Source organism: Oncorhynchus kisutch, linkage group LG13 (genome assembly GCF_002021735.2).
Source record: "Oncorhynchus kisutch isolate 150728-3 linkage group LG13, Okis_V2, whole genome shotgun sequence".
NCBI lineage: Eukaryota > Metazoa > Chordata > Actinopteri > Salmoniformes > Salmonidae > Oncorhynchus > Oncorhynchus kisutch.
In genome coordinates this window covers 8,932,337-8,945,035 of record NC_034186.2, presented here as the reverse complement: position 1 = coordinate 8,945,035, position 12,699 = coordinate 8,932,337, and the positions used below count along the sequence as shown (strand labels likewise).

At 44.7% G+C, this 12,699-nt stretch overlaps 1 protein-coding gene across 4 annotated transcripts in view; it reads right to left on the bottom strand.

Annotated features, from left to right (window-relative positions):
• The window catches only part of ano8b (anoctamin 8b), a 104,089-nt gene that overhangs the window by 17,669 nt on the left and 73,721 nt on the right, over nt 1-12,699 (bottom strand). For 3 of the 4 annotated variants that reach the window (XM_031785520.1, XM_031785521.1, XM_031785523.1), the window contains exons 4-13: nt 12,543-12,681; nt 12,224-12,320; nt 11,406-11,522; nt 10,540-10,667; nt 8,925-9,086; nt 8,170-8,322; nt 4,028-4,154; nt 687-742; nt 481-555; nt 155-289 (exon numbers count right to left, since the gene is read on the bottom strand). In XM_031785520.1, coding sequence (XP_031641380.1) covers nt 155-289; nt 481-555; nt 687-742; nt 4,028-4,154; nt 8,170-8,322; nt 8,925-9,086; nt 10,540-10,667; nt 11,406-11,522; nt 12,224-12,320; nt 12,543-12,681 — 1,189 coding nt within the window. The remainder of the gene's footprint in view (nt 1-154; nt 290-480; nt 556-686; nt 743-4,027; nt 4,155-8,169; nt 8,323-8,924; nt 9,087-10,539; nt 10,668-11,405; nt 11,523-12,223; nt 12,321-12,542; nt 12,682-12,699) is intronic. The other variant, XM_031785522.1, reaches the window with a different exon arrangement.

Below are 12,699 nucleotides of genomic sequence, written 5' to 3'. Positions count from 1 at the left end.
TACAAGCACAACAAAATAACAGTCTACAACTCTACACAAATAAGGCACATGATGTTTAAAGGTCTAAGGTCATGCATTTGGGCGCTGGGCAGGTAATGTCGAGATGACTTTGACCTCTAACCCCCTGGCCCTTGACACACAGGCAAGGTCGTACTTTGGACCTGAAGGAGGCCTTGATGACCCAGGGGATGGTGACGACCAACAGCCTGATCTTGAGGAAGACAAAAGGCAGCACATTGTCCTTCAGCTGTCTGAGAAGACTCTGTCCCAGAGAGAACACCAGCAACACCTAAGACCAGCACCACGGAACCAGCACCGCAGAACCACACAACAGAGACAGGATGGAAAATAGACAGAACGAAGAGAGAGCAACATGTGAAGGGGAGGGAGGGATGAAGCAAGGAAGACCAGGAAGGTGAACACGGTTTGGGTAACTATTTGGAAAGAGTGGAAACGTGTTGTGATTTAAGTGTCTCTTACCTCTTTCAGACGCTCCATGTCTTTGAGGTAGAATCCAATGTAGAAAAGGCTGAGATAAGAGTTTACAAACTGAAACTGAGAGTACAGAAAGAAAACATGCGAGTGGTAAAGACCTCTGCAGGAATGTGTCAATTCTGTATTTCAATCCTTTGTCTTGTGAAAAGTGAGTCCAATTTCCATGTAATAAGGAAGATGACAGCACTCACAAGAACCAATTTAATGATGAGATGTTTCTCATAGGCACTCTGGAGTCTATAGTTTTCTGTGGGGGAAGAAAAATAACATCAGAATTCACAGCAATAATCATCATCACCTGAATTAGATTTTTTTAAATTCCGCTGCTCCTCGACTCTCTGCCCTCTATTAGCCCATTCCCCTTCCCCTCTGCCACATGCACAAGTGTCCCAAAGCTGAGGGGGTGAAAATTACGAAGGGTGTAGGGGCTAATTAGACCCTCCGATAGCCACTTCCACAGAGCCAGCAACGCTGCCTGCTTCAGAGCGAAGTGGTATCCCATAACGCACTGCGTTATTTTTGAGTTTGCACAATTTTACACAAAAGATCTAATTATGAGCCACCTGTAATTGTTTGTGTCTGATTTCGAGGCTTGACACATGTTACAGATTAAATACCTCCCAAATTAAATGTTACTGAGGATTATATCTTGTAAAACAACACAGGGAATTTTCTATTTTTAATGTCATGCTTGTTTTATTATTTAAATGTGAAACATGATTTGCATCATCACAAGTGTGTCCCGAAATTGAGCGGTTTATTTGTTCCTCACTCGCCACTTTTGAAGTCACCCTCTGAGTTTCGTCAGCAGCACGTGACAATGGAGGGCCCTACGACTGAGTTGATAGGGGCGAGAGGTTGGTTTGGGATTCACGGTAGGTTTATAGGCATATTTTTTTTTTACCCCCTACCCTTTTCAGATACACCAGCACCTTGTATACAGAAGCAGGCATGGTAAAATAGTGGGATGTTGGTCTGTGTATATGTAAACTGTGTAAAAAAACGGCTCTCTATCCACTGGATGTGTACCAAACTCACTAAAAGTGGCAGTAATAAAGCCTCTCTTGAAAAAGCCAAACCTTGACCCAGAAAATATAAAAAACTATCGGCCTATATCGAATCTACCATTCCTCTCAAATTTTTTTGAAAAGGCTGTTGCGCAGCAACTCACTGCCTTCCTGAAGACAAACAATGTATATGAAATGCTTCAGTCTGGTTTTAGACCCCATCATAGCACTGAGACTTGTGAAGGTGGTAAATGACATTTTAATGGCATCGGACCGAGGCTCTGCATCTGTCCTCGTGCTCCTAGACCTTAGTGCTGTTTTTGATACCATCGATCACCACATTCTTTTGGAGAGATTGGAAACCCAAATTGGTCTACACGGACAAGTTCTGGCCTGGTTTAGATCTTATCTGTCGGAAAGATATCAGTTTGTCTCTGTGAATGGTTTGTCCTCTGACAAATCAACTGTAAATGTCGGTGTTCCTCAAGGTTCCGTTTTAGGACCACTATTGTTTTCATTATATATTTTACCTCTTGGAGATGTTATTCGAAAACATAATGTTAACTTTCACTGCTATGCGGATGACACACAGCTGTACATTTCAATGAAACATGGTGAAGCCCCAAAAAAATTGCCCTTGCTAGAAGCATGTGTTTCAGACATAAGGAAGTGGATGGCTGCAAACGTTCTACTTTTAAACTCTGACAAAACAGAGATGCTTGTTCTAGGTCCCAAGAAACAAAGAGATCTTCTGTTGAATCTGACAATTAATCTTAATGGTTGTACAGTCATCTCAAATAAAACTGTGAAGGACCTCGGCGTTACTCTGGACCCTGATCTCTCCTTTGAAGAACATATCAAGACCATTTCAAGGACAGCTTTTTTCCATCTACATAACATTGCAAAAATCAGAAACTTTCTGTCCAAAAATGATGCAGAAAAATTTATCCATGCTTTTGTCACTTCTAGGTTAGACTACTGCAATGCTCTACTTTCCGGCTACCCGGATAAAGCACTAAATAAACTTCAGTTAGTGCTAAATACGGCTGCTAGAATCCTGACTAGAACCAAACAATTTGATCATATTACTCCAGTGCTAGCCTCCCTACACTGGCTTCCTGTCAAAGCAAAGGGCTGATTTCAAGGTTTTACTGCTAACCTACAAAGCATCACATGGGCTTGCTCCTACCTATCTCTCTGATTTGGTCCTGCCGTACATACCTACACGTACGCTACGGTCACAAGACGCAGGCCTCCTAATTGTCCCTAGAATTTCTAAGCAAACAGCTGGAGGCAGGGCTTTCTCCTATAGAGCTCCATTTTTATGGAACGGTCTGCCTACCCATGTCAGAGACGCAATCTCGGTCTCAACCTTTAAGTCTTTACTGAAGACTCATCTCTTCAGTGGGTCATATGATTGAGTGTAGTCTGGCCCAGGAGTGGGAAGGTGAACGGAAAGGCTCTGGAGCAACGAACCGCCCTTGCTGTCTCTGCCTGGCCGGTTCCCCTCTTTCCACTGGGATTCTCTGCCTCTAACCCTATTACAGGGGCTGAGTCACTGGCTTACTGGGGCTCTCTCATGCCGTCCCTGGAAGGGGTGCGTCACCTGAGTGGGTTGATTCACTGATGTGGTCATCCTGTCTGGGTTGGCGCTCCCCCTTGGGTTGTGCCATGGCGGAGATCTTTGTGGGCTATACTCAGCCTTGTCTCAGGATGGTAAGTTGGTGGTTGAAGATATCCCTCTAGTGGTGTAGGGCTGTGCTTTGGCAAAGTGGGTGGGGTTATATCCTTCCTGTTTGGCCCTGTCCGGGGGTGTCCTCGGATGGGTCCACAGTGTCTCCTGACCCCTCCTGTCTCAGAATCCAGTATTTATGCTGCAGTAGTTTATGTGTCGGGGGGCTAGGGTCAGTTTGTTATATCTGGAGTACTTCTCCTGTCCTATTCGGTGTCCTGTGTGCATTCTCTAATTCTCTCCTTCTCTCTTTCTTTCTCTCTCTCAGAGGACCTGAGCCCTAGGACCATGCCCCAGGACTACCTGACATGATGACTCCTTGCTGTCCCCAGTCCACCTGGCCGTGCTGCTGCTCCAGTTTCAACTGACCTGAGCCCTAGGACCATGCCCCAGGACTACCTGACATGATGACTCCTTGCTGTCCCCAGTCCACCTGACCGTGCTGCTGCTCCAGTTTCAACTCTTCTGCATTATTATTATTCGACCATGCTGGTCATTTATGAACATTTGAACATCTTGGCCATGTTCTGTTATAATCTCCACCCGGCACAGCCAGAAGAGGACTGGCCACCCCACATAGCCTGGTTCCTCTCTAGGTTTCTTCCTAGGTATTGGCCTTTCTAGGGAGTTTTTCCTAGCCACCGTGCTTCTACACCTGCATTGCTTGCTGTTTGGGGTTTTAGGCTGGGTTTCTGTACAGCACTTTGAGATATCAGCTGATGTACGAAGGGCTATATAAATACATCTGATTTGATTTGATTTGTATGAAAGGGATAAGAGTGCCTGTTCTCACCCATGTCGTTGAGCCAGTAGGCTATCTTCCTGTACACCTCGTCACAGGCAGTCACAGTGATGGCCAGCATGATCTTAGGGATGAACCGGGCCAGACGAGGTACTTCTTTAATCCCCATAACAAACTCCTGCAAACGCCATAACAACAACAACAACTTTCTTACTTACTACACACATTACAAACCTTTACCGTCCATACAATGTCAATCTACATACCGTACCAGTCAACAGTTTGGACACACCTACTCATTCGAGGGTTTTTCTTTATTTTTACTATTTTCTACAATGTAGAATAATAGTGAATACATCACAACTTTGAAATAACACATATGGAATCATGTAGTAAACAAATCAAAATATATTTCATATTTGAGCTTCTTCAAAGTAGCCACACTTTGCCTTGATGACAGCTTTGCACACTCTTGGCATTCTCTCAACCAGCTTCATGAGGTAGTCACTTGGAATGCATTTCAATGAACCGGTGTGCCTTGTTAAAAGTTCATTAGCGTAATTTCTTTCCTTCTTAATGCATTTGAACCAATTAGTTGTGTTGTGACAAGGTAGGGGTGGTACAGTATACAGAAGATAGCCCTATTTGGTAAAATACCATATTATGGCATGAACAGCTCAAATAATCAAAGAGAACAACAGTCCATCATTAATTTAAGACATGAAAGTCAGTCAATACGGAAAATGTCAAGAAGTTTGAAAGTTTCTTCAAGTGCAGTCACAAAAACCATCAAGTGCTATGATGAAACTGTCTCTCATGAGGACTGCCACAGGAAAGGAAGACCCAGAGTTACCTCTGCTGCAGAGGATAAGTTCATTAGAATGAACTGCACCTCAGAAATTGCAACCCAAATAAATGCTTCACATAGTTCAAGTAACAGAGTAGATTAATGGATGATCTCCGCATTTGTGGTTCCCACCGTGAAGCATGGAGGAGGAGGTGTGAAGGTGTGGGGGTGCATTGCTGGTGACACTGTCAGTGATTTATTTAGAATGCAAGGCAACACTTTACCAGCATGGCTACCGTAGCGTTCTGAAGTGATACGACATCCCATCTGGTTTGCGCTTAGTGGGACTATCATTTGTTTTTCAACAGGACAATGACCCAAAAACACCTCCAGGCTGTGTAAGGCATATTTGACCAAGAAGGAGCATGATGGAGTGCTGCATCAGATAACCTGGCCTCCACAATCACCCGATCTAAACCCAATTCAGATCGTTTGGGATGAGTTGGACCGTAGAGTGAAGGAAAAGCAGTCAACAAGCACTCAGCATATGTGGGAACTCCTTCAAGACTGTTGGAAAAGCATTCCTCATGAAGCTGGTTGAGAGAATTCCAAGAGTGTTCAAAGCTGTCACAAGGAAAGGGTGGCTACTTTAAATAATTTAAACTCTAAAATGTGTTTTGATTTGTTTAACCCTTTTTGGTTCGTATGTGTTATTTCATGGTTTTGATGTCTTCACTATTATTCTACAATTTTGCCTGGTACTGTAAGAAATAGACCTCTGAACCCTTCACCTATTACTACCTGTCAGGGCAAGGAGATTGAGGTTGTACCCTCATATAAATATCTTGGAATTTTATTGATGACGGCCTCTCGTTTAAATTGCATATTCAACAACTTACAAAAAAATTGAAGCTGAAATTGGGATTTTATTTTAGGAATAAGGCCTGTTTTTCTTTTGAAGCCAGAAGGAGGCTAGTATCAGCTACATTTGTGCCTTTACTAGACTATGGGGATATTTTATATATGAATGCTTCCACTCAGTGTTTGAGATCAATTGACACTCTTTACCATGGCACTTTGAGATTTATTTTAAACTGCAAAACCCTTAAGCACCACTGCACTTTATACCGGGGTTGGCTGGCCTTCTCTAGTCACTGGTATACTTTTATTCCCAAAGCCATTTTGGGTTTACTTTTTATTCGTGCATTTGTATTGTTCAGAAATGTGGTGGGTACTCTCTTCGTTCGCTGAACTTTATCCTGCTAACTGTTCCAATGTCTGAACTGAATTTGGTAAAAGGGCTTTTATGTCCTCTGCACCATCGTCTTGGAACGCCTTACAAAATACTTTAAAACTGGAAGAACTTGTCTTGATTGGTGTTTTTAAATCACTGATGAAGGATTTTGAGGCTGATTCCCTGACCTGTCAATGTTTTTAATTAGCTGTTTTATACTCTTGTGAATTCAATGGTTTTTACTAGATTACTTGTAGTTTTTCATGTTGTCTGTCTGTATTTGTTTTGTAACGACTTGGTGCTGCCTATCTTGGCCAGGGCGCTCTTGAAAAAGAGATTTCAATCTCTTCCTGGTTAAATAAAGATTAAATAAAATAAATAAAAATATGGCTTCAATTACATATATTATATGAACTATTCTGTATTACGTGGCTACATACAGCTATAGAACGCACTGAGAAGAACCACATCCATCCTAAGGAATAGATGTTTATGACCGATTCAGAAGCAAAAGAAATGTACAGCTGAAGTCAGAAGTTTACCTTTAGACAAATACATTTAAACTCAGTTTTTCACAATTCCTGACATTTAATCCTAGTAACCACTTTAAGAATGTGAAATGTCAGAATAATAGTAGAGATAATTATTTATTACAGCTTTTATTTCTTTCATCACATTCCCAGTGGGTCACAAGTTTACATACACTCAATTAGTATTTGGTAGCATTGCCTTTAAATTGTTTAACTTGGGTCAAACGTTTCGGGTTGCCTTCCACAAGCTTCCCACAATAAGTTGGGTGAATTCTGGCCCATTCCTCCTGACAGAGCTGGTGTAACTGAGTCAGGTTTGTAGGCCTCCTCGCTCGCACACGATTTTTCAGTTCTGCCCACAAATGTTCTATAGGATTGAGGTCAGGGCTTTGTGATGGCCACTCCAATACCTTGACTTCGTTGTCCTTAAGCCATTTTACCACAACTTTGGAAGTATGCTTGGGGTCATTGTCCATTTGGAAGACCCATTTACGACCAAGCTTTAACTTCCTGACTGATGTCTTGAGATGTTGCTTCAATATATTCACATAATATTCCTGCCTCATGATGCCATCTATTTTGTGAAGTGCACCAGTCCCTCCTGAAGCAAAGCACTCCCACACATGATGCTGCCACCCCCGTGCTTCATGGTTGGGATGGTGTTCTTCAGCTTGCAAGCCTCCCCCTTTTTCCTCCAAACATAACGATGGTCATTATAGCCAAACAGTTCTATTTTTGTTTCATCAGACCAGAGGACATTTCTCCAAAAAGTACGATCTTTGTCCCCAGTTGCAAACCGTAGTCTGGCTTTTTTTATGGCAGTTCTGGAGCAGTGGCTTCTTCCTTGCTGAGTGGCCTTTCGGGTTATGTCGATATAGGACTCGTTTTACTGTGGATATAGATACTTTTGTACCTGTTTCCTCCAGCATCTTCACAAGGTCCTTTGCTGTTGTTCTGGGATTGATGTGCACTTTTCACACCAAAGTGCGCTAATCTCTAGGAGACAGAACGCGTCTCCTTCCTGAGCGGTATGACGGCTGTGTGGTCCCATGGTGTTTATACTTGCATACTATTGTTTGTACAGATGAACGTGGTACATTCAGGCATTTGGAAATTGCTCCCAAGGATGAACCAGACTTGTGGATGTCTACAATTTCTTTTCTGAGGTCTTGGCTGATTTCTTTTGATTTTATCATGATGTCAAGTGAAAAGGCACTGAGTTTGAAGGTAGGCCTTGAAATACATCCACAGATACACCTCCAATTGACTCAAAGTAAGTCAATTAGCCTAACAGAAGCTTCTAAAGCCATGACATAATTTTCTGGAATTTTCCAAGCTGTTTAAAGGCACAGTCAACTTAGTGTATGTAAACTTCTGACCCACTGGAATTGTGATACAGTGAATGATAAGTGAACTAATCTGTCTGTAAACAATTGTTGGAAAATTAACTTGTGTCATGCACAAAGTAGATGTCCTAACCGACTTGACAAAACTATAGTTTGTTAACAAGACATTTGTGGAGTGGTTGAAAAATGAGTTTTAATGACTCCAACCTAAGTGTATGTAAACTTCCGACTTCAACTGTACATCTCCAGTAAGGAAATTTGACAGTGTTACTAAAAGCTGTTGATCATTCAGTGACCTGCAGTTCGAAGCAGAGGAGCATGGCCAGGAACACAAAGCAGAGACACAGGATGCAGATGGGCAGGCTGACCAGCCACCTGAACACCCTCCTCCTCCATGGTGGGTAGTAAAACTCCTCACAGCCTGTTATGGGGCTGCAGCGCTTCACACCCTGCAGAGGGAAAGTGGGGGGGAAGAAAGGTTGAGAGAAAGAGGAGAGAAAGGGTGTAGGGAGGGAGGAGAGAGTTGGAGGGAGATATAGAGGGTTGGAGGGAGATGGAAAGAGGTGGAGGGAGATGGTGGAGGGAGGAGAGAGGTAGAGAGAGATGGAGAGAGGTGGAGGGAGGGAGGAGAGATGTGGAGGGAGAGAGGCGAGAGATGGAGGGAGTTAGGCGAGAGGTGGAGGGAGGAGAGAGGTGGAAAGAGATGGAGAGAGATGGAGGTAGGAGAGAGGTGAAGGGAGATGGTGGAGGGAGGAGAGAGGTGGAGACACATGGAGAGAGGTGGAGAGACATGGAGAGAGGTGGAGACACATGGAGAGAGGTGGAGAGACATGGAGAGAGGTGGAGAGACATGGAGAGAGGTGGAGAGAGGTGAGAGAGGTGAGAGATGGAGGGGGGAGAGAGGGGGGGAGTAGCAGGAAGGGAAGAGGAAGGATTTTTTTTTACACCTGTTGTCCATAATTTTTATTGTAGCTCTGTGTTTTTCTTTAGTCATCTTCTTCTGTAAAATATATTGAGATATTGAGTTGAAATGTTCTCATGTCGTCCTCACCCTAAACTGCGTCCGTGGTTCCTCTAGGGACTCGTTAGGGGTGTCCAGCGTACCCCACTTATAGGCCAGCTCCGCCCCCCTTCTCTTCCACCTCTCCAAGAAGAGTGTGGCCCACACCACGTTAAACAGTGCAAACACCACACAGCAGATATCACGACTCGTCTGAGGAGAGAGAATACACAGCAGATATCACGACTCGTCTGAGGAGAGAGAATACACAGCAGATATCACGACTCGTCTGAGGAGAGAATACACAGCAGATATCAAGACTCGTCTGAGGAGAGAGGAGAATACACAGCAGATATCACGACTCGTCTGAGGAGCGAGTATACATAGCAGATATCACGACTCGTCTGAGGAGAGAGAATACACAGCAGATATCACGACTCGTCTGAGAGAGAATACACAGCCGATATCACGACTCGTCTGAGAGAGAATACACAGCAGATATCAGACTCGTCTGAGGAGAGAATACACAGCAGATATCAGACTCGTCTGAGGAGAGAATACACAGCAGATATCAAGACTCGCCTGAGGAGAGAGGAGAATACACAGCAGATATCACGTCTCGTCTGAGGAGAGAGAATACACAGCGGATATCACGACTCGTCTGAGGAGAGAGGAGAATACACAGCAGATATCACGACTCGTCTGAGGAGAGAGGAGAATACACAGCAGATATCACGATTAGTCTGAAGAGAGAGGAGAATACACAGCAGATATCACGACTCGTCTGAGGAGAGAGGAGGATACACAGCAGATATCACGACTCGTCTGAGGAGAGAGGAGAATACACAGCAGATATCACGACTCATCTGAGGAGAGAGAATACACAGCAGATATCACGACTCGTCTGAGAGAGGAGAATACACAGCAGATATCACGACTCATCTGAGGAGAGAGAATACACAGCAGATATCACGACTCGTCTGAGAGAGGAGAATACACAGCAGATATCACGACTCGTCTGAGGAGAAAGGAGAATACACAGCAGATATCACAACATGTCTGACGAGAGAGGAGAATACACAGCAGATATCACGACTCATCTGAGGAGAGAGAATACACAGCAGATATCACGACTCGTCTGAGGAGAGAGGAGAATAAACAGCAGATATCACGACTCGTCTGAGGAGAGAGGAGAATACACAGCAGATATCACGACTCGTCTGAGGAGAATACACAGCAGATATCACGACTCGTCTGAGGAGAGAGGAGAATACACAGCAGATATCACGACTCATCTGAGGAGAGAGGAGAATACACAGGTGGTCCTTCTATCATCATATCTGAGGAACCTTAGAAACACAGTTGCTACTTTTTCAAACGTCAACACAGTTCAATATCTCACCGTGAGCCGGTAGAAAAGGCTAACGTTGTTAAATAAGGGAATACACTGTACTTCAGAGCAGATTGGAGTGTATCACAGTGAGTATGTCTCTGTGTATCTGTACTAAATGAGATACAAACAGTGCATTTGAAAAGTAAGCTGTAAGTAAAGCCTTGACCCAGAGGACAGGAGTCTATCTCCTGTTGCTGTAGTGTGAGACAGCTTGGTGTACAGGTACACCCCATTCCAGACAGGACACTTGAAAAGGTCCAGTGTAAAAGTCACCTGGTCAGACTCGGTGAGAACCCAGAGCACGAAGCCGATGACAGCAGGATACAGCATAGACGTGGTGTAGAACCCCAGCCAGGCGAAGTACATGGCTATCTTCACCCCAAAGTAGTCACGAATATCATCTACATTCACCACAGGGGGAGACAGACCGTTAGATTCACCACAGAGGGAGACAGACTGTTAGATTCACCACAGAGGGAGACAGACATACACCACAGAGGGAGACAGACTGTTAGATTCACCACAGAGGGAGACAGACCGTTAGATTCACCACAGAGGGAGACAGACTTAGATTCACCACAGGGGGAGACAGACTGTTAGATTCACCACAGAGGGAGACAGACTGTTAGATTCACCACAGAGGGAGACAGACTGTTAGATACACGACAGAGGGAGACAGACTGTTAGATTCACCACAGAGGGAGACAGACTGTTAGATTCACCACAGAGGGAGAGACTGTTAGATTCACCACAGAGGGAGACAGACTGTTAGATTCACCACAGAGGGAGACAGACTGACAGACCGTTAGATTCACCACAGAAGGAGACAGACTGTTAGATTCACCACAGAGGGAGGCAGACCATTAGATTCACCACAGAGGGAGACAGACCCTTAGATTCACCACAGAGGGAGACAGACATACACCACAGAGGGAGACAGACCATTAGATACACAACAGAGGGAGACAGACTGTTAGATTCACCACAGAGGGAGACAGACTGTTAGATTCACCACAGAGGGAGACAGAACATTAGATACACCACAGAGGGAGACAGACGATTATATACACCACAGTGGCATACGTGCATGTGCGTGTTTGTGTGTGCGTGTTTGTGTGTGCGTGTTTGTGTGTACTGACCTAGGGGCTGTTTCTCACACACAGCCTGCACCCAGGACTTCATCAGCTGACTGAGGATCCTCTGCTCATGGAGAGGAAACACCTGCTGGATCACACCCCTCCCACTCAGCTCTGGGACTGGTGGAACACACAGGTAAACATTTTATTTATTTATTTATTTTACCTTTATTTAACCAGGTAGGCAAGTTGAGAACAAGTTCTCATTTACAATTGCGACCTGGCAATTAACATGACATTAACCCCTCCCACTCAGCTCTGGGACTGGTGGAACATACAGGTAAACATTAACCCCGCCCACTCAGCTCTGGGACTGGTGGAACACACAGGTAAACATTAACCCCACCCACTCAGCTCTGGGACTGGTGGAACACACAGGTAAACATTAACCCCGCCCACTCAGCTCTGGGACTGGTGGAACATACAGGTAAACATTAACCCCGCCCACTCAGCTCTGGGACTGGTGGAACACACAGGTAAACATTAACCCCGCCCACTAAGCTCTGGGACTGGTGGAACACACAGGTAAACATTAACCCCGCCCACTCAGCTCTGGGACTGGTGGAACACACAAGTAAACATTAACCCCACCCACTCAGCTCTGGGACTGGTGGAACACAGGTAAACATTAACCCCGCCCACTCAGCTCTGGGACTGGTGGAACACACAAGTAAACATTAACCCCACCCACTCAGCTCTGGGACTGGTGGAACACAGGTAAACATTAACCCCGCCCACTCAGAAGCATGCACACAAGCACACACATATCTTTTATTGGGATTTTAACAAAGTGCTAGAAATAAACAACAAATTCTGCTCACTGATTGGCTGTCCCTCCAGGAAGTGTATGTTATGAAGCACCTCCCCCTGCTTGGCTCGTAGATTGTCGAGCCAGTACTTGATAATGCTCTGCCTCTCCTAAAGAGAGAGGGACAGGCTGCTCAGACACAATCAACTCTTTAGATTCTCAGACAAGGTTATTAAGCACATCAGTCTGTGTGTCAGTGTGTGTGTGTGTGTGTGTGTGTGTGTGTGTGTGTGTGTGTGTGTGTGTGTGTGTGTGTGTGTGTGTGTGTGTGTGTGTGTGTGTGTGTGTGTGTGTGTGTGTGTGAGTGTGAGTGTGTGTGTGTGTGTGCTGACCTGTGATGTGAAGAAGCATAGTTCACTCTCAATGTTCTCATAGATGTAGTCTTCTTCACAGGAGAAGCTGCGTGTTCCTCCCCCAAACTCTTGCTTTAATGACTTCCTCAGACCCATCTCCTCTGCCCCGCGCAACAAACTGAGAGAGGAGAGAGAG